The sequence below is a fragment of the Myotis davidii genome, unplaced genomic scaffold, assembly GCF_000327345.1.
Source record: "Myotis davidii unplaced genomic scaffold, ASM32734v1 scaffold363, whole genome shotgun sequence".
In the NCBI taxonomy this organism is placed as follows: domain Eukaryota; kingdom Metazoa; phylum Chordata; class Mammalia; order Chiroptera; family Vespertilionidae; genus Myotis; species Myotis davidii.
In genome coordinates, this window is record NW_006294069.1 from 2,273,969 (window position 1) to 2,295,443 (window position 21,475).

General features: G+C 57.0%; 1 protein-coding gene across 1 annotated transcript in view; it reads left to right on the forward strand.

The window, feature by feature from the left end:
• Positions 1 to 21,475, forward strand: part of ABR (active BCR-related) — a 183,406-nt gene that overhangs the window by 123,658 nt on the left and 38,273 nt on the right. The window contains exons 6-15 of the mRNA XM_015566804.1: positions 2,596 to 2,656; positions 7,484 to 7,536; positions 8,088 to 8,228; positions 10,234 to 10,355; positions 12,044 to 12,209; positions 16,124 to 16,246; positions 16,603 to 16,678; positions 17,491 to 17,595; positions 18,526 to 18,600; positions 21,334 to 21,347. Of these exons, the coding sequence (XP_015422290.1) occupies positions 2,596 to 2,656; positions 7,484 to 7,536; positions 8,088 to 8,228; positions 10,234 to 10,355; positions 12,044 to 12,209; positions 16,124 to 16,246; positions 16,603 to 16,678; positions 17,491 to 17,595; positions 18,526 to 18,600; positions 21,334 to 21,347 (936 nt within the window). The remainder of the gene's footprint in view (positions 1 to 2,595; positions 2,657 to 7,483; positions 7,537 to 8,087; positions 8,229 to 10,233; positions 10,356 to 12,043; positions 12,210 to 16,123; positions 16,247 to 16,602; positions 16,679 to 17,490; positions 17,596 to 18,525; positions 18,601 to 21,333; positions 21,348 to 21,475) is intronic.

The following is a 21,475-nucleotide window of genomic DNA, read 5'->3' on the forward strand; positions in this document are numbered from 1 at the left end:
GGGAACGGTTCCCCTGATGGGTCCCACTTAGCCTGACATTTGCTTTCTTGCACTTGACCTTTACCCTCTTCATGTAAGAACACCAATTTGTTTGATTTTTTTTTGTCGTTCTGTTGTAGGTTTTTCTGTGTTAGAACAGAGGAGGCAAAAAAATAGGAAAAGGAAAAAGGCAGTATTTCCCACACGGCAGTGACCTTGAGCAAGTCCCTTCCCTGCCTTTGTTCCTATAGAATGAGGTGTCTGGATTCCTCCACCTCATGCCAGACTTGCTTGGTAAAAACCACAGGGACACAGGCACCTTCCCGGGAAATTCAAATCCGAAGGTTTGGGGTGGGGCCCAAGAGCCTCTTTTTAATAAGCTTCCGGGTGATTTCTGTGTCAGGAGGATTGGAGGAAGCCCGGGCCAGGTGGTCTTTTCAGATCCTTGCAGCCCCACACACAGAGAGGACGGACCACGTCGGTGGAGAAGTCGTTGCAGATCCTCTAGCTCCAGCATGTTGAGCTCCCGGCGGCGGGCCACGTGTTTGAAACACGCTTGCTCTGGCTGGACATACGCCTGTCCCTGCTGCTGCAGCTCAGCCTCCCCTCCATGCTCCTCCCCTCCGCGGGGCAAAGATGTGGCATAGTCCACCATCGCCATTTCTGTCTCTCCAGGAAGTGGCAGGGTGGCTCTCGGAGCCTTCGGGAGCACAGCTCAGCTCACCCTTTTAGCCAGAAAGATGTCAGTGACAGCCCCAAGCCGCTGGCCTCGCAGGCCGAGCTCCGAGCTCGGGGCTAGAGGACCTCGGGTCTCAGGGATGGGGCGCTCCGTCTGCAGTTTGGAGGCCCTGCCTCACAGTCCCCTGGGGACCCTTTGCTTTCTCGTCTCGGCTCTGATGCCAGGAACGCTGGTGAGACGCAGCATAGTTCATGAAAAGTCTGGAGTTATGGGTTACAAGTTTGAAACTGACCTAGAGGCAGCACAAGAGTCAGACGGTGGGAGGTGAAAATGTGAAATTGGTCACCAGTAAAAGCCGGATTGGAAACATGGGCGCTTGGATCGGTGGCCACCTTGGGCTTGTTGCACCCAGCTACCGGGGGCAGCAGGAGGGCTGAGCTCAGTTTCTTCTCCCAAACCCAGGGGTCAGGTGAGTCACCCTGAGCCTCAAAAGACGCAGCGGGGCGTAGGGAAGTCCCTCTGTGCTGAGCCACGAGGCTGGAGACACGGTGCTTCCCCTCACAGCTCCCAGTTCTTCCTGGGAACAAACTGGACACAACCCCCCCCACCCCCGCCCCCCGCACCCCAGAGAGGCCTGCCATGGGTACCTGGGTGCCTGAGCCCTATATGGCCCACAGGGGGCCTCCTCTTAGCCTGGGTTGACTGCCCATCCTCTGTGGTTGGCAGAAGCCCTGTGCTCACCCGCAGGCCCCTCTCGAAGCCTGCTGGCCCAAGGGCAGAGCCAGGTCCGTGGCTTCTCACCCTGGCTCATGCTGACACTGGCGCTGACACTTAATTACTGCAATCAGGCCCTTCTCTCTCCACGGCAGCGAGTGGCTTCATACCTCTGGGCTGCCCTGAAGTGGGGGGCCCGAGGAAAATTCCTAAAGCTGGGAATCCAGACTCAAGCCAGAGACGGCCTTGAGGAGCGGGGTACCCCCTTCTCCCTCTGTCTGGGCATCTCCTTCCCCCAGGCAGAGCGGGCAGTATCACCGGGTGCCTGACCTTGGCCTCACCTCTCTCCCGCCTCCCCCCCTAACCCTCCCATTGGAGGCCCCCCTCTGTGCACTCAGCCCTGGAAGTGGGGATTGCATTTCGGCTCCAGTTACAGGCCACACTGGCCCCTTAGCCAGGGCTGGAACGGGGCCTCTCTAAGGGCAGATAAAGAGGTTTGGCTCCGATAAGCTGCCGGGGAGTCTGTCTCCAGCCCTCACCTCCGGTCACTTTGCAGGGGACCCAGGGGGTGTTGGCTCCTCCTTCCTTGCAGTTTCCTCTCTCAGGCCTAGCACAGGCTCCAGAGGGTGGGGAGTGTCCCCCCATAAGGGTAAGATGGAGCTTGGACTGCCTGGGGGACTCAGCCTCTTGGCCCCGGTGTCCCCCCTGTTCTGTGCAGATGTGTGGGACCCCTCACTCCTTCTCCCAAGAGCTGCTCATGCCCCCAGGAGCAGCTGGTGTGCCAGCTGCTTGTCCACACAAACCCCGTGTGCCCTGGGCTGATGTGTGCACCCCTAAGTGTGGGCTGGGTTGGGGCGGGGCCCTGCTCCTGCCACCACTCATTCTCTGGACGTTGCAGGGCGGGGTTTGGGGACAGGTCCGAGGAGCACCCGTTATGGAAATCCAGTCTGTTACCTAGCGCCCCCCCTGCCCACACCCTGCTGCTGCCTCCACGAGGCTCCCGGGGACCGTGGGTGTGCACAGGGCATCCAGGTGACAGCCAGGCAGTGGGAGGCTCTCGCCTGTTGGTCTGTGTGTCTCCTACGGTCTGTGTGTCTCCTACGGTCTGTGTGTCTCCTACGCTTTGTACCCCGGGTGTGGGATCCTTCTCGCGCCATGCTCACGCACAGCGGCGGGCAGGCTCGGGATGGGCCAGCAGTGATTCCTTCTCCTCTGTTTGGCAGGAACTCAAAGTGAAAGGCCCCAAGGACTCCAAGGACAGCCACACGTCGGTCACTATGGAAGGTGCGTGGGGGGACAGGCTGGTTAACAGTCGCCGTCCTTTGTCTGGCTTTGTGGACGATGGTGCCCTGCTTGTGTGAGCGTGTGCACGTGCGTGTGTGAGCGGGTGTGAGCGCGCACACAAGGAATCAGCCTCTGTCCCCGGCAGCCAGCCAGCTACAAACGTGCTCCTCCTTAGGAACGCTCCCCTCCCCTCTCCTCCCTCCCCCTTGCTAGAGGAGCACTCTGAAGCGGCTGCTTGATTCCGGAGGCTGTGCAGCAGCAGCGTGCAAGGTGGCTGAGTGGCTGGGCTGCTGGTGGGAGCTGGGAAGCGATGGCCACAGGCTCCCGCCGTGGGGACAGAGGCTGCCATGGAAATTCTGCTCATCATCCGCTTCTGCTGTAACTGCACCTATGGTAACCCAGGCTCCCTCTCATGGGAGGTGCTGTGTCTTCCCGCCTCGGGGGGCTGGCTGGAGTGGGCTTCAATGTGGCCGTCAAGGTTTGGGGAGCAGCAGGGAAGGGAGGGGACGCAAGTGGCTGGATCCCCGTTCCGGCCAGCTTCCAGCCTGAAATTGAAGTCTGGGGGCCACTCTGGGCAGGGATGGTTTAGAAATGGAGGGGCCAGGCTAGAAGGTCCAGGTACCACCCCACCCCCACCCCCCACCCACACCCCCAAGATCTGTGAGGAATTGGTGGCTTAGCTTGAGAGGCTGTGTGCAACTTCCTGGAGAGGCTGTTGAGGACAGAAAGTGACAAGACTGCCCGCGGGTGTGGCAACCTGGGCTGGAGAGGGTCCTCGCGGCTGGTCAGAGAATGACAGATGGCCTGGACAGCAGTGCCCTGGACGGGGAGGGTGCCAGCCCCTGGGAGAGTGAGAAGTTGGGAGTTTCTTTGTTTCCAGGGAGAGGAGAGGAGGCTGAGCGGCCAGGGTATTGTGTGCTCAGAGCGCACATGCTCCTAGAGGAGATGGTCTCTCCCCTCAGAACAGGGCGGTGGGAGAGCCGCTGCACTGGGGAGAGCGGGGAGGGAGGGGGCTTCTGGCCACAGGAGACCTGGGGCTGAGGTCTTGGCACTTAGTGGCAGGGAATGCTGGCGGGCAGGGGGCGTGGCAGCCGAGTGCTTTGTGAAGGTCGCTCACTCACCTTACAATGGAAGGGATCGGAGTACGTATCCTCTTTGCCGTTTTTTTGTGTGTGTGTTTTCAGCCAGGGCACCCTGGGCCAGGCACGTGCTGTCAGCCAGGCTCCGCTCTAAGGAGGCTGAAGTGGGGCTAGGCAAGCAGGTGGCGGAAGCTGGGTCCTGTTCTCGGAGGCAAGAGTCCCCTTTGGTCTGACCCAGGCTGCCCTTTGGCAGGGGCCCGGGGGTCCAGTGTTACCGCTGGGCGCGCTGTTGGCGTGGCTCTCTCTTCCCTCCCACCGGGCGTTTTGTCTCTGCACTCTTCCCAGTCACTTTGCTTTCACATCTCCGTGGTAACCTGGAGCTCCTTGTCAAAGGCTGAAGGGGGCGGGGGTATAGGTACAGTTCGCTGGAGGAGAGACCATGGGGCGTCCTGGGCTCTTTCCCAGAGACCTCTGTGCCTAGCCTTCTCCCGGGGCCTGAGTCCAGGACTGCTCATGATGGAGGCAGCCCTGGGCAGCTTCCTCGGGGATTCTGGTCCCTGGGCAGAAGCTGCCCTGTGCTCCGGCCCCTTAGCTCGGATTCGGACAGGCCAGGGTTGAGCGGAGCGTGGACTTGAACTAGCCTGTTTGAAGATCAGAGGAAAATGCGCTTTTGATCTGGCCTAGGAGTTGGTCAGATCTCAGCTCTGCCTCCCTGCAAAGGAGGGGTCAGCCCTTGGCTTCCTCTTTCCTCCCCAAAAGGAAGCTTCGTCTTAGTGACGCAGGCCTGGGACCTGCACTTCAGGGTTCCTCCGGGCCCCTGCGATGCTGCCTTTGAAGTCAGCGTTGTCACTGTGGGGAGTGAGGAGTGAATGCACCCTTGCTGAGCACACTGTTCAGAATCTTCTCGGCCCCTCCCGGGGATGCTGGCTCTGGGGGTCCCACGGAGACTGTGCAACTTGGGGCTCCCTCCGGCGGCGATGTCTGCCTTTGGGGTTATTTGCTGAGCTCTTTGGGGCTCTGTGCTAGATTCTGTGTGTGTGTGTGGGGGGGGGGTGTGTGAAGGGAAGTCATGTGTGGCCCAGGCCCCTAAGGAGGGGGCTCACCTTGGCAACAAGAGAGGCCAGCTCGCCCGTTCCTTCCGGGTGCAGCTTTCCAAGAGCAAGTTATCTAACTTCCCTGTGCCTTGGAGAAGTTTCCTCATCTGTGCGATGGGGCTGGCGATAATTCCTTCCCTTTTTAATCCAAGGAAAGCGTGCATAGAAGGCAGTGCCATCGGACGCAGAGCCAAGTCCCCTGCAGGCTAGAGGGAGCCAGCTTGCTCGTGGCAGTGGTCTGACTTTTAGACACTGTGTGTTTTGTTTGCAAAAGCCCTGGTCAGGGAAGGCTCCCTGGAGGAGGGGGAGAGGCAGGTGTTGCAACGTGAACGGTGTCTATTCTGGGAACAGGACCGCATGGCGAGGAGCGGGGAGAGCGGGAGAAGCAGGGGCAGGAAGGCGGCGGGACAGGCAAAGGGGGAAAGGTGGGCTCCGTGCCCTGTGTCCTCAGGGGAAGCAGGCGTAGGGGAGCCGGGGAAGCATGGACATCAGGCCGCTCTCCCTCCCCTGGTTCCTCCCGCGTGTGGCTGTGTCCCCTGGGCCTTCTCCCTGCACGTCCCTCTCCCCTCGCTTCCGCCAGCTGCCCTTCCCTCCACACCCCCACCAGGTGGACTTGTGAGGTGACCACAGGCATATTAATAACCCCTGTGAAACCCAACCCACCATTTGTGCAGACCTCTGAGCTTAGTCAGAAACCTCTACCTCCCGGGACCCGACCGAGGGACCGAGGGAGCTGACGCCGCACTATCAGCTTTCCCTGAACGACCGCCAGGCCAGCCCGGGCAGGTGTCCGCTGAAATCGCACTTTCTCTGGGGTCTCTGGGGCACTCAGGGTGTGATTTCCCCTCCGGATGAGCTAAGCCGCAGGTGGATTCCCTAAAGAGCCTCAGGACTGGGTCCCCCCTGGGCTGATGATGGGGCTCTCCCCCTATGTCCCGGGATACCCCAAGCCTGTCCTGTCCCTTCTGGCTCCCATCGCCCATGGGGAGGGGTTCTAGACGTTGCTAAATGAAGAAAGGGCTACAAATGAGTCATAGGAAGTATGTGGCATAAAGTAGTGGCTTTCAGTCATTCCTCTATTGGAATTGGCAAAGGCGCTTTTTAAAAATGCTGAGCCCTGGCTGGTGTGCCTCCATTGGTTGGAGCATCGTCCTGTACACCGAAAGGTTGCCGGTTCGATTCCCGGTCAGGGCACATACCCAGGCTGTGGGTTCATTCCCTGTTCAGGACAGCAACTGATCAATGTCTCTCTCTCTCCCTTTCTTTCCCCATCTCTCCCTCTCTCCTTTGTTCCCTCCCTTCCTCCCTCCCTTCCTTTCCTTTCCTCTCTTTCTAAAATCAATAAAAACAAATCCTCGGGTGAGGATTTAAAAAATGCCGGCCCCCAGGTTCCAGCCGGCAGAGTTTGGGCTTTAGCTGCGGCTGTGAGGAGAGGCAGGCTGGCAGCCGTGTCCTTTAAGAGCTCCCCAGCGATTCGAATGGGCAGCCAAGCAAAGACTGCAGATAAGGCCCGTGACCCACCACTGAGCCCGTCCTCCCCACAGCCGGCAGACTGTTCCCCAAGCGTCTGCTTAGCCACACACAGGCCATTTCCATCCCGGGCTTTGGGGGACTCTGGTGGTTTGAGGGCTGAGCGTCAGCTCTGAGCCCTGTCACAGCCTGGCCCTCTGGGGCACCCCGTCTAGGGTCCTCCTCCCCAGACCGGCATCCTGCCTCATCGCTCCCCTGGCCGGAGGACAGAGGTCACGACCCCATGGCCAGAGGCCTCCAGGTGCAGGCCTGAGGCCGAACCCCCGTGTGGGAGAGGCCGGCACAGCTGGTCGAGCAGCAGGCAGCCCCGTTGGGAAGCACTGGTCGGCCAGCTGCCGCGTCCACCTGTCTCTGCTGAATCCCAGCCATCCGCACTTGGTGTCCTGGTCACCAGGGGGTGTGGCGAAGCGGGGCCCTGCTGAGCTCGCGTTTTTCCGTCTCTTCGGAGCTCCCAGCGGCCCCACTGGCATTCCTTCAGGACATCTCTGCCCCCTCAGCTGCCACTGGCCGCTTGCAGACCCTCTCTGTGGGGAGCTGGCCCGCCTCCCTCAACCCGGCCTGTTTCATCTGGGGGTTTGAGTGCGTGGAGATGGGTCTCCCCACAGAGAGGAGGCTGACGGGGGGTCAGAGGGAGCCTGCCATTTCCAGCTGGCGGTGCCGGGCCGTGGGCCAGAGGAGTCTGAGAGTGATTGGACCGGGGGGGGGGAGCTGCCCTCCCTGGAGGAGCAGCGTGTCTCCTTCCCACATTCCAGGGTCCCAGGTGTGACCCCGAGTGTGCTGGAGCTCTGGAGGGCAAGGCTGGACGCAGTTGTGCGATCCGGGGAGGGGCGTACAGAGAAGCACCTGCATCTACTCTGAGCCCGGTCAGGCCAGGGCAGGTCTAGAGACAGTCCTGGAAGAAATGACATGTGTCCGGGAGGGGCCCGGCTGCCAGGGCTATGTGTCCGCCTGCCGTGCGGCCGGCCTGCCTGGGGTGAGAGTGCAGCGGCAGGTTGCTGCGGAACCCACTAGTGTGGGTGGGTGTCCATGCAGGGGAGGGAGGCGGGTCGGGGAGCAAGACTGGTTCCCGAGGCCTCAAGCTGCTCCTGATTTCCTGTCCCGTCTCCTCCCTGCCCTCCCGACAGCTCTGCTCTACAAGCCCATCGACCGCGTCACCAGGAGCACCCTGGTCCTGCACGTGAGTCTCAGCCCCTGCACAGCCGGGACCGGTCAGGACCCACGGGAGACCAAGCCCAGGGGGGAGGTGCTGGAGTCACTGCGAACAGCCCATTTGGGAAGCTGGGCGGAGGGTCCCTGGACCCCTGCTGGCTGCCTGGCCTGTGGAAACCACGTCAACCGGGCCAGGGCCTGCATATAACGGGGCTACTCAGCTGGGCATTTGGCCAGATGCACCCTGGGAGGCAGGCACTTCCTGCCGCCCTGCCCCTTGGCTGATGGTCTCCGTGTCCTGGGAGCAGCTGTGGGTGGTCAGATGGGTGTCTCTCCCAGCTGCTGGGTGAGATGAGGCATCACTTGGCTCCCCCACACCCCAGGGGCGAAGAGTAACGACTTCAGCAAAATAAAGATGCACCACTGCCTTCACCCCTGCTGCTGCCCCTAATTTTAGTTCAGATTTTGCAGGCCTGAGTGTGGGTCCCTGCGTGCCCCCCTTGGAACTCTTCTAGTGAGAATTGAGTGCTCCCCACTGTCTTCTAATTAAGCCCCATCTCACCACCCCACCCTCTCCAGGACCTGCTGAAACACACGCCGGTGGACCACCCAGACTACCCGCTGCTGCAGGACGCCCTCCGCATCTCCCAGAACTTCCTGTCCAGCATCAATGAGGACATCGACCCCCGCCGGACTGCTGTCACAACCCCCAAAGGGGAGGTGAGCTCAGGACCCGGCAGGCCAGGTCACCCACCCCTGCTCTCCTGACTGTCAGGCACGCCGCCCTGTGCCCTGTGCCCCTCCAGCCTGATCCCTCATTCCCAGCCCTGGAGAGGCCTTCGGGCCCGGGGCTAACAGCTTCAAGCCCAGTGTCTCATTCATCTTCATGATCCTCCACTGCAGCAGAGGGGGAAACTGAGGCCGGGGAGTGTCTCCAGGTCTGGCACAAGATCTCTTAGCCTCCATGTCAGAGCTGGGTTCTTCAGCGGGGATTATCTGTCTGCAAGCCCCATGCATGTCCCCATGCCAGGGCCTTGGTGGGCTCTGCCCATCTCATTCTTGAATGCAACCCCCTCATGGGTAGTATGATGTCCTCAGGGGCCCCCTGGACAGCAATGGCTCCGTCTGAGGGAGCTCGGGGAGTCGGGGGGAGCTCGGGGAGTCTGGGGAAGTGGCAGCTCCGAGCTGCCTCTGATCAGCCTGCACGAGCAGGTGGGAGAAACTAAGGAGGGAGCCCCATAGCAGGAAAAGCTGGTGGGAGAGGTGGCCGAGGCAGCCAGGTTACTGGGATGTCCCAGGTGGGCACCTAGAGTGGCACAGCAGTTCCGGTTCCCTGGGGCCCTTCTTGGCAGAAGGATGGCGGGGGTGGGAGGGGAGTGGAGGGAAGCAATCTGAAGCATCAGAGACAGGTACCGCACGGGTCAGCAGCCTGGCCCACATACAGCCTTCCGTGCAGGAGGTAATGAAGTGGTGTTAGGAGTGCAGGCTGGCTGGGTTTATGCTCCTTTGTTACATTTACGAGTCCCCAGTGTCTCCTGGGGAGGGAGGGAGGGGGAAGGGACAGGATCTAGAGAGTGACTAATGGCTGTCCCGTGCACAGCTCCCAGCCCTGGTTTGCAAACCCGGGAGCAGCACTGGCTTGTTTGACTCGGGGAGGGAAAGCTCTGCGGAGGGCTCACAGCACGGGCAGGGTCAGATCGTCCCGAGGGTGTCCTTCCACAGGCTCACCTCATGTGGTAGCACGGGTAGCTCACGTGGTGTACAGCCGACGGAAGGCGGGGACAGATGGGGACAGCCCCAGGATTCTGTGTTCCTGAGGGTGGCAGGGAGGAAACCGGGAGCCCTGCTCTTGACCGTCAGCGCCCAGGTGGGAGGTGGCCGCAGGTTCCCGAGGACACGGCTGCAGCCCCACAGAGGGTGGCCAGGCCGCCCATCCATCCAGGGCGGGTGAAGAATGGACTCAGAGGTAGTAGCAGCAGCAGCCCTGAGAGGGTCTGCAGGTCGAGTTGGACTGAAGCTAGAACGACCTCTTAGGGTTGTGGGGTGGGGGTGGGGGTGTTCATGCTCCAGGGTAGAGGAACTAGGTCACTGGAGCTCGGGTCCATCTGGGTGGGAGCTATTGAGAGCTGTGGAAAAGTGTAAAGGTGCCATGGTTTCGTTTCATTTTCTAATCCTCACCCAAGGATGTTTTTCCATTGATTTTTAGAAAGAATGGGAGAGAGGGAAAGACACAGAGAAATACCGATGTGAGAGAAACATCGATTGGTTGCCTCCTGCACGTGCCCCAACCAGGCCCTGGGCCGGGAAGGAGCCTGAAACCAAGGTGCATGCCCTTGACCAGAATCGAACTCAGGACCCTTCGGTCCGCAGGCCGATGCTCTGTCCACTGAGTCAAACCGGCTAGGGCTAAAGCCACCATTGTTGATCCACAGAATGTGCTGGGCACTGGGGCCATTTTGCATAAACCGGTTTTGATGATTCCTTCCTTATGGGCTGACATCATCATCCCTCGGCTTAACTGACATTAAGAGAGGTCAGGGGACTCGCCCGAGATCTCAGCTGGGAAGTGGCAGAGTCTAGATTCAAGCCATGCCCATGTGACCACCAGGCACTGCGGCCCCTCCCTGCAGCCCCCGCCTGCCCCCTGCTGGATGGCGCCCCTAGTGCCTGCTGGGCCCTGGGCTGACCCCCCCTGAGCAGGCGGGCGGGTGTGCATTTCCCTCAGACACGGCAGCTGGTGAAGGACGGCTTCCTGGTGGAGGTGTCGGAGGGCTCCCGGAAGCTGCGGCACGTCTTCCTCTTCACAGACGTCCTACTGTGCGCCAAGCTAAAGAAGACGTCTGCGGGGTGAGTCTGTGAGGCCAGGGTGCGAAGCTGGGGAGGAACTGGACCAGTGATGGCGAACCTTTTGAGCCCGGCGTGTCAGCATTTTGAAAAACCCTAACTTAACTCTGGTGCCGTGTCACATAGAGAAATTTTTTGATCTTTGCAACCGTAGTAAAACAAAGACTTATAGTTTTGCTATTTTATATATTTAAGTGCCATTTAACAAAGAAAAATCAACCAAAAAAATGAGTTCGCGTGTCATCACTGAACTAGACCCATCCTGCTGCCCCCTGTAGAACTCCTTTAACAAGCTGGGGCAATCTACATAGTTTTTCCTTTTAAAAACATATTAATTAATTCCATTTTACTGCATAGCCTTTTTCTAAAAATAAATTGTTTTTAATTGTAAAGATAATATAACCAGATTACAGACAAAAAAACCCATCACCCATCCGAACATAAGCATCAGTCTCCTGCTGCTGTATTTCCTTTCGGTTTTGTTTTTTTTAATGTCCTTATGTTTTTTCATATACTTGTAATCAGAGTGAATACCCAATTTGGGGCTCTGCGTTCTCCATTTCACGTCATAAGCATTTTCCCTGTGGCTGCCTAATCTCCGTAATCATCGTCTCACTTTCCTGCGTGATGTTACGAGTGGATATGCCGTGATTTCCTTCAGCATTCTTCTTTTAGCGGACAGCTCTACATTTTTGCTAACTACGAGTCAGTGAATAGTCATTCAATCCGCTGCTGTCATTTTTGTGGAGTGGTTCTGCCCCGCCAGGTGTCATGACAAATGCTTTGAATATATTATTTCTCATCGTCCCAACAACTCTATACAGTAGGTATTATTGTCCGCATCTCACGGACAGAAAAGACTCAGGGTAGTTACAGAAGCTGCCCAAGGTCGCACACCTGCGAGTGGAGGAGATGGGATTTGAACCTCACTCCAGCCTGGAAGCCTGTGTCCACCTTACCTCCATCTCTGTACCTAGTGAGATGGGTCCCCTCTGCGCCACAAGCAGAGAAGGTTGTTCAGTATTCACCCCACCGTCTTTCCCCTACTGTGTGCTGAGTACGCTCCCTCACAGTCAGTCAACGGGCTAGACAGTGAGCAACACTAAGGGACCAGGATGAGAGGTGCAAACCTCAGCTCTGGGGTGGGTGAGAGGAGGAGAGGTTGTCATGAGCTTCAGTTAAGGGGCTGACTCCCTGGCACGAGACCTGAGATTACTCTAAAGCAGAGATGGCCGTCCTGGGCAAACACACAAATGCCTTCAGCCCTTTGCCCGTGGCGGACATTACTAGTGAGCCAGTGCACTGTTGCACACCGGGCTTGAGCGTGGCTTTATAATCCTCCACCTGGTACCCCCTGGGACCTCTATGGATCAGAGTGGGCATTCAGAATAACATTGATATTCCATCTCTAGCCTAAAGGGTAGTGAGTGTGAGCTAAGTACACACAGGCTGTCAGGGAGGGGGGAGTGTGGAGCGGGCAATAGTTGTGTGAGGTTTGGGATGCTGCCTGCCCCGGAAGCCTGTTCCTCCTCCCCGTGCGTGGTTCCTGATTGGGCTCCTTGGGGACAATGGATCGCTTTTGCCTGTGACGAGTTCTCGGCAAACGTTTCTCGGAGGTTTTTGGGTCCAGCCGTTCAGGCTCAAAGAGCCAAGTTCCTTCTGGCTCATGCCTTCCTCCGGCTTGTGTGCAGGAAACACCAGCAATATGACTGCAAATGGTACATCCCTCTGGCCGACCTCGTGTTTCCGTCCCCCGAGGAGTCGGAGGCCAGTCCCCACGTGCACCCCTTCCCAGACCACGAGCTGGAGGACATGAAGATGAAGATCTCCGCCCTCAAGAGTGAGATCCAGAAGGAGGTGAGCAGAGAGCCTGGGTCTGAGCTGGGACAGGAAGTTGGCTGTTTTTATTGGGGGCCCTTTGAACTGGGTGTGCGAGGAGAGGTGCGAGCAGGGGAAGTTGTAAGGGTTGGGAGCCTGATAAGGAGGGAAGATGAAAGAGTAGGAGGCCTCAAGCACAATGCTTAGGGAAGGACTTTGATGGTGGCAGATGAGCACTGAGCAGGTGGAGGCCGGCCGCCAAGGAGTCAGCGCTCAGAATTTAGTGGGGCTAATTACGGGAAATTTCCCAGAGAACAGTGTGTATCAAACACTAGAAAAGGGAAGCAAGAGGAGAAGGCCGCCTTAAGGGAAAGCAGGACGTGTACGAAAGAAAGGACCTGGGAAGCCTCAGAAACTGACAGATCAAGGAGGCGAAAACGAAGGAGCGAAGGGCCTTGAATATCAGTTCACGCACTTGGTCTAAAAATGCACAGAAGCTTGCGCCCTGACAGAGAATTGAGATTCTTGCCAAACACAGTGGAAACGTTCACAAACACTTAACATGTATTAGGCTGCAAGTGAAATCTCAATTTTTATTTTAACTTTTTAAAATGTATTGTTATTGATTTCAGAGAGGAAAGGAGGGAGCGGGAGAGAGAGAGAGAAACACCTATGATGAGAGAGAATCATGGATTGGCTGCCTCCTACACCCCCCACACTGGGGATCGAGCCCACAACACAGCCTGTGCCCTGGCTGAGAATCAAACCATGACCTCCGGATTCATAGGTCAGTGGTCGGCAAACTCATTCACTGGCTGGGCTGTAGTATTCTTGAAAAAATGCATGAATTAAATCACAAGGATGTGTTAGAAAAATTCAAAATACAGAATAACTGGCCAGAATCTTCAAAAAATGTCAAGGCCATGCAAGAAAAAAAAAAAGGTGAGAAACTGTCCCAGATTGGAGGAGATTGCTGAGACAGAAATGTCAATAAAAAATAAAAAAATTGGTAGCATACCAGTTATGTTCACAGATCACAGTGCAGTAAAACTAGAAATCAACAATTAGAATGTATTTAAGGGTAAGCCTAGAAAGCTAAAACTCTCAGGGTACAGAGGAAATCAAAATTGCAACTGCAGATTGTTTAGAACTGCAGGAACATGAGCGCACCACATGTCAGAACCCATGGATGTAGCCACAGGGCTATTTTCAGGAAAATGCAGCCTTAAATTCGTGTATTTGAAAGCACCCAGGAGGAGACTTCCCCATAAATGGCAGGCGGGGCATGGAGGGGCTTGTTTGGTTGGCCTGGTCTCTTCCTCACCCATCCAGGCTCTGCTGGGGCCTCACCTCCTCCGGGGAGCCTTCCCTGATAGCCACCCACTGCAGTTTGGGTTGGGTGCCTGACTTCCTGGTTCCTGATGTTTGCCTCTTTGCTTTGCTTTATAGGTACTGCTTTCCCTCACTCAGTAGGCTTTGAATTCTAGCGAGAGACTCTCTTAATTCAGTTATGTTCCTAGTCCTTGACACCTCATAAATCGTTGCTTCCTGAAGGATTGTTGGGGAATACAGAGCAGATGGCCTCTGAGGGTCCTTTCAGCTCAGACACCTCTCCTTGAACAGGGGAGAAGCCCCAGGGGCACTGGGACTGAGGGTCTGACCGGGGAGCATCCATCCAGAGGGAGCAGCCTGACCAGCACACGTGTCCTCCCTCTGAATGGCCAGGCTCGACCGCCTCAGTGGAGCCTGTTTCCGTCTTGCACTGCCCACCATCCCCACCCAGGGGCATCCTGCAGGCCGGCCTGTTCCTCACCTGGTCCTGGGAGCCAGCAGGCTTTGTGCCTGCGCTCCTGCCCCAGGTGTGTAGGTGTGGCCTTCTGCTCAGTCAGTGCTGCCTGAGCTCCGCTGGCTGCTGGCTGCAGGGCTGTGCCAGACGCCGCCCAGCGTTCCTCACAGAGGAGGAGATGGATACGCCCATCATGACCTCATGTGACACACGTGATAGGAGTCAGTGGCGAGGCACAACAAAGTCGTTCTCTGAGTCACAGAAAAAACAGATTTACTTTTTAAAAAAATGTGTTTTTATTTATTTTTAGAGAGAGAGAGAGTGTGAGAGAAACATCAATTGGCTGCCTCCTGCATACCCCCTACTGGGGATTAAGCCTGCAGCTCGGGCATGTGCCCTGACTGGAAATCGAACCCGCAACCTCTCAGTGAATGGGACGATGGTCAACCAACTGAGCCACACCGCCCAGGGCAAAATATTTACTTCTTTAATAACATGTTTTGAACTTAGGCAACCCTGGCTTCTTACAGGGACAGGTCACAATACCAGAGTGTGTAGAATACCACTGATCATCGCCCAGCCCCATTGTTAGCAATTTGAGGTGCATTCTGCTAGTCTGTGCTTATGCTGGCATGCACAGCACGCCTGTGTGTATTGTAATGAGACTAGGGTACAGGTGCTGTTTTGCCATGTAAGTGTTTCACCTAACAGTGCACCTTAGAGCTCTCTGGGCCTGTCACGGCCTTCCTAACAGCTGCATCCTATTCTGTTGCTTGATTGCATAACCACGTATTTGGGTATTTAGAGTGTTTCTGGCTCTTGATTCTTTGCAGGCAAGTCTGCAGTAAGCATCACCACACTCCTGTTTCTTCTCTCTGGTAGAGCCCCTGCAAGGGCGATGTCTGGGGCAAGGGGCTTGTGCATTTGATGGCCCGTTGTACCTCTGAGCAGGTCGCATCCGATTATGTTCCCACCAACAGCATGTGAGAGTCACGGTGACAACACTGGCTGGGAGCCTTGTTGCCGTTTTGCTAGTCTAGTGGGTAAAAAAAAATGCTGCAGAAACAAATTTCAACTGTGGAGTTTGAGGATGGCACTGAAAGCAAGACTTAAGCATAAGGGTAGTTAATAAAGGGAAGGGGTCGACTAGAGGAAATGGCTCGCCAGGGAACAGGGAACAGCACCCTGAGGCTGAGGTGGAGGGTGCAGGGTGGGGCGTTGTGGGATATCAGGCAGGGCATGGAGGTGGGGACCCAGCCCTGGCAGGCCCCGTGCAGAAGCCAGGAATTAGGGCTTTGTGCTGAACGGCGTCTGAGGTTTCGATGCAGCGTACCTTGGTGGTACCTGCGGTTTAATTTATAGGGTGAATGAAGAGGCTAATGCGACGGAAGGACGATCTTTATTAATTACAGTGTCCATGAGAGAGGCCACAACACCAGGGCCTCGTGGGAAAGCACCAGGTTTGGTCAGGAGGCAGAAGGAGCGTGAAAAAACGTGGCCCAAAGCCTGTGTTGAGCTTCCCGAGGGGAAGGAAGGCCGGGCAGGAAACAGCCTAGGCCTGGCTAGTGTGGATAATGTTGGAGGCGCTGGGCTGTAGGAGCTGCCCCTAGTTATCTGGCACCTGGTCCTACGTGATGCGGGCAGGGGAATGACATGTGAGAGATACATGAGCCCAGCTAGTGTGGCTCAGTGGTTGAATGTTGACCCATGAACCAGGAGGTCATGGTTCGATTCCTGGTCAGGGCACATGCCCAGGTTGTGGCTCGATTCCCCAGTAGGGGGCACACAGGAGGCAGCCAGTCAATGGTTCTCATCATTGATGTTTCTCTCCCTCCCTTCCTCTGTTTGAAATCAATGAAAACATGTTTTATTTTTTAAAAAGGAGAGAGAGAGAGAGGAGGTGGTTGGGGGTAGGCCTCAGGGTTAGCTGGTTTGCATTTGAAAGATATGCTCACAGAGGAGTCATTGACTGTGTTAGGAATTAGCATGATCCGGGAGGAACAGTTTTCTCCGTGGCCAGGAATCCTCCCGTGATGTCAAAGCATCATAAAGTATTGAAAAAGAAAAAATAATCTGATGAACACACATGGGGGAGGGGTGCTAGAGCCGCTGAGTGAGACATGGAGTCTGAGTGTGAGGGGAACCATCTCTGCCCCCGTCCCCGCAGAAAGCCAACAAGGGCCAGAGCCGGGCCATCGAGCGCCTGAAGAAGAAGATGTTTGAAAACGAGTTCTTGCTGCTGCTCAATTCCCCCACCATCCCATTTCGGATCCACAATCGGAACGGAAAGGTCAGGAAGGGTGGGGATGGGACAGAGACAGCCCCTTCCTCCCTACAGGGCTGCCCACTGTGGCTCCCAGCCCTGACCTGTGGGGATCAGGGACTTCAGCCCCCAATTCTCAAGGAGGCTGCCAGGCTCCGGCCCTGGACTCCCTCTCCCCAGTGGTGTGGAGCTAGTGCCCTCTGCTGGCCATCATTGGCACTGCCACTTCTGTCACTGGGCTGCCCAGGAAGGAGGCCCCTCCCAGCTGCCCCCTCCAAGCCTGGGGGTCCCTGGGTAAGAGGGAGCTTCGCTGGAGCCCTGGGCTACAAGAACGTGCGTGTCTGACCATGGCCGCCCACTGAGTTGTCATCTCCTCTCTTCAGAGCTACCTGTTCCTACTGTCCTCGGACTATGAAAGGTCAGAGTGGAGAGAAGCGATTCAGAAACTGCAGAAGAAGGGTAACGTCCCACCCACTCTGCCCCGAGGGGTCCATGGCAACCGTGGGCCGTTTGTATTCCCCAGCACCTCCAGTCCCATGCCTCCCCTTCAGCCCTCACAGCCACTCCAAAGTGCCAAGGCAGGTGGCACTTCACTGATGTTTCTGAACAACTGAGGCCCAAAGAATTGGTGATTTGTTTAAGGCAGCGGTTCTCAACCTGTGGGTCGCGACCCCTCTGGGGGTTGAATGACCCTTTCACAGGGGTCGCCTAAGACCATCGGAAAACACGTATATAATTACATACTGTTTTTGTGATTAATCACTACGCTTTAATTATGTTCCATTTGTAACAATGAAAATACATCCTGCATATCAGATATTTACATGACGATTCATAACAGTAGCAAAATTACAGTTATGAAGTAGCAGCGAAAATAAGTTTATGGCTGGGGGTCACCACAACATGAGGAACTGTATTAAAGGGTCGCGGCATTAGGAAGGTTGAGAACCACTGGCTTAAGGCATAGAATGAATTAGCAATAGGAGTCGCCCCAGAGTCGAGGATTGCCCCGCCACCCTCCCTGTCCCCATCCCTCTCCCATACACACATACATGAACCTCTGCAGTTAGACTCTCCTGTTCTTACCCCCCTGGCAGCATCCACAACTATTCCCCTGTGAGGGTTCACAGTCTTTCCTTTTTTTCCCAATGACCAACTCTGCCCCTAGAATTAAGGTTTTTCCCTGCAACAGCCCCCAAAGAGAGCAGCAGGTCCTAGTGGACCCATGACGATGTTCCTCCCTCTCTCCCTCCCTCCCTCTCCTCCTGCAGATCTCCAGGCCTTTGTCCTGAGCTCAGTGGAGCTCCAGGTGCTCACAGGATCCTGTTTCAAACTTAGGACTGTACACAACATTCCTGTCACCAGCAATAAAGATGGTAAGATCTGGAACCCAACATTGCCCAATCAGCAGATCTACTCCCCCAGGATAGTGCTGGGGCTGTGCACAAGGACCCACAGACACTCGGCTACAAATGGCTGATCCCTGCTCAGGTGGGCTGGGACGACTCTGTGGCCAGGAGCACAGGAAGCTCAAACAGGGGTTGTCTCTTCCCAGATGGCCCCAACTCCTCCCTGCCCCACCCCCACCCCCCTCTGGCTTAAGAGAAGATTCTGGGACACTGGTCGTCAGATAATGGAAGCAAAAGACAAGCATGGGTGGGGAGTGGGGACAGGAGGAAATGGAGGTGGCTTAGAATAGTGTATAACAAATAAGCCAGAAGTTTCCAGAGATTAGCTCTTGAAAGGCCTTGAATGCCAAGCAAGGGAATTTGTTGTTCAAGCCCAGGAGCCTGTGGGAGGTTTTTGAGCAGACCTGAGATCGGGGCTGGTCACTGCCTGGGGTGGGTAGGATCTGACTGCCCGTGGGTGCTGGAAAGGGGTTTTGAAGGCAGGCTGTCCTCCACCTATGGGGGTATCTGCCCCTGTGTTCCAGCGAGGAGGCAGAGATGGACCTTCTCTCGCATTGGCACAGGGTGACTTATGTTGGTTAATTTTTACTTTGAAAGGCGAGGCTGAGAAGGGCGGTCACAGGGTAGCAGGACTTGGAGGGAGAGGGAAGGTGCCCCCAGGGAATGTGTGGACTGGCCTCCCAGGCCGAGTAGAGGGAGAAGGGGCACCCCCAGCTCAGGGTCCTGGAAGTAGTGAGGAATGGAAGCTTCTTCATCCGGCCACCAGGGGGTGCTCTCAGCCCTGGGCTTAGGCTGCATCTCCCACCCTTTCCGCCTCCCAGCCAGTCTGGGGTGAGGACGGGATGAAACAGAGGAGCCTCTCACCACCCCTGACCCTGGGGCTTTTCTCTCTTGCAGACGACGAGTCTCCAGGGCTCTATGGCTTCCTTCATGTCATCGTCCACTCTGCCAAGGGGTTTAAGCAGTCAGCACGTAAGTGTCCCTGACGACCAGCCCCAGGCAGTGGCCGGCCATCGTTCAGCCAGTCACAGAAAGCCCTTTTTATCTCATTTGTCTCCAGTAGGAATGCGTGAGTCAGTTAGACAGGTAATAGTTTCTCCCCATTTGCCAGATGAGAAAACTGAGTCACAGAGGACTTAACACCACTCAGGATCAGAAAACCAGGGCTCCTGACTCGTCTCCTCTCAGCCAGCCCCTTCCCACTCCCTCCTCTTCCTCACAGGGCGGGGGGCAGGGGGTGGCTGAGGTCTGCCCTCTGCCCCTCCCTGTACAGTGCATCACACAGAGGTTGTGCCACTGGCTCACACACCCGACGTTCAATACACATTTACTGTGAAGCCCGAGTTCCTGGGTAGATTGGCCTCCTCTCTCTGTTCCCATCACCCCAGGGCTAACCATGGGTACAGCACCTGTCATACTGCTTTGTCACTTAAAATTTGCCTCTCCCACTGTGAGTTCCTAGAGGGCAAGGAAATCGTTGGATGAATAGGAGCTTAGAAATGCTGACCTGAGTAGCTCATTTCCAGACACCTGCCAGGGCCCGGGCACCTCACTGGGTGCTGGGGAACAGGCAGATGTGGCCGTTGTGGAGAATTCTTGGCCAGGCCAAAGCCTTCTCAAGGGCGCTACCTGCTCTGATCCTCCTGGCAGCCTGCAGCGTTCACTGATACCGTTCTCGTTTTACGTGAAGCTGAGGCCCGACGGCTCAGGGATTTCCCGGGTGCCACCGGCAGGTCACACGGGTGGTGGAGTGGAATCCGTGTCTCCCACCGCCCGAGCCCACGCTCTTCTCTTTAGAGCATCCCTTCTCTCAGGGCGGCCAGGACCCCGCACCCCCCGCTCGGCTGAGCTGCTTGTACACGTGGCAGCTTCTCGGACCCTCCCCAGACCCACGGAATCCCCCAGGGGGGCCACTGCCCAGGAATATTCCTGGTTAGTAAGCTCCAAAGGGCTGTCGTACCCGCCCAAGTCTGCGGCCCACGGAGCGGGACCCTGCGCCTCCCATCTCCCCGGTGCCCAGATGTCTCGCCCCTCTTCTCTCTCTGCTTCGTGTTGGCTGGGATGGGCTTTGTGGTTAGACATGGGGTGAGCTGCTACAAAATCTCTCCTTACCTCCAGGCTGTCTTCACTTCCTCCCTCCCCTGACCCCCTGACTGGCTCAGATACTCAGTCTGACTCGAGGGGGTAGAACTTACGCATCTCAGTGTGGCTTCTCGTCACAGTCAGGCCCCTGGCATCTGCAGTCAGGCCCGAGGTGCAGGCACCACGAGCCTCCTGTTTCACGGGTGAACGCGACCAGGCAGAGGCTGGTGATTCAGGCAGAGGAGGATTTGGACCCAGACAGTCTGACGCCTCCCCATTTTCCCCGTGAACTAGCCCGTAGCCCTCGACGGAGGATTCACACCCACCTGTCAGCCTGCAGCCCTTCCTGCCCCTCCGTCTCTGTCACCCACACTGACTGGCTGAGGCCAGGTGCGGGGGCCTGACATTGTTCACCTTCAATCTGCACCCACATCCCCACGTGCTCTGATCCCCATGTGCCCATGGCGGGGAGAAGAGGGCTGCCAGGGTCCCAGCCCTAGAGGGATCATGTGGACTTGCAGAGTGCCTGGGGGACTACCCAGGGCCTGGGAGACCACCCAGTGCTGTGGCCTGGTCTGTTAGGTCCCAGGGTAGAGGGGAGAAGGGTTTCAGCCTTAAAGGCCATGATTCAATATGGAAACACTGCCCGGCTGGTGTGGTTCAGTGGTGAGCATCGACCTATAAACCAGGAGGTCACCGTTTGATTGGCACATGCCTGGGCTGCCGGCTCTATCCCCAGTAGGGGGTGTGCAGGAGGCAGCCAGTCAGTGATTCTCCCATCATTGATGTGTCTCTCCCTCCCTTCCTCTCTGAAATCAATGAAAATTTTTTTAAAAAAGATTGAAAAACTAGGGAAAGCTCCCCAGACGCCCACCCCCAGCCTCCACCACTCAGTTACCTGCAGCACGTGGGGGTGGTAAGAGCTCCATTCATTCACCCCACGTGGGGCTGGCGGAGAGGAGAGGAGCCCTGGGTTTCTGATCCTGTGTGATGTTATATCCTCGTATCTCTCTCTGACTCCACGTTCTCACCTGGCAAATGGGGAGAAGCTGTTAGCGACCTAGGAGGGCTTGCCCACTGTGTGCAGTCCTGTTCCTAGCTAAGACAAGGCGGCTGCTGCATGGTATGGCGTAGTGAGGGGGCGGGAGATAAGAAAGAGACAGAAAAGACAACTGCAGTTACCGTTCCGAGCAATGAAGAAAGCAACAGAGTGAGCGCTGGGAATGTGGGAGGCGCTTTGGTTGTCTCAGTGAGGGGGGCTACTCCAGCTTCCAGCCCCAGGGGCCATAGGCCCTCCAGAGACTCCCACCTCAAATGCCAGGCCCACCCTGCTAAGGGACCTGGGATCAGTATGTGTGTGTGTGGGGGGGGTTCAGGGAGGCCTCAGTGGTGAGGAGGCAAAGATCAGGGGTGAAGGGACAAGGGTCCTAAGCAGGGAGAGCTGGGCAGGTTGGGGAGGAGAGCAGCACGGTCGGAGGCTGGTGGGTGAGGCCGGAGGGCGATGGGTGAGGCTGGAGGCCGGTGGGTGAGGCCGGAGGCCGGTGGGGAAGGCAGGAGGGCGGTGGGGGAGGCGGGAGGCCGGTGGGGGAGGCCGGAGGGCAGCACCTCCTGAGAGGAGTGCAGAGCAGTGGGAAGAGGTCAGGCTTGCAGGGCTGTGCGGAGGAGCCCGAGGGCAGCCCCGGGTGCTGGGAGGGATGATGTGTTAAACCCCTTTCCCTCGGGGCCTCTCTCCATGTGCTTCTGCCTGTCCCCCCCCCCCCCCCCC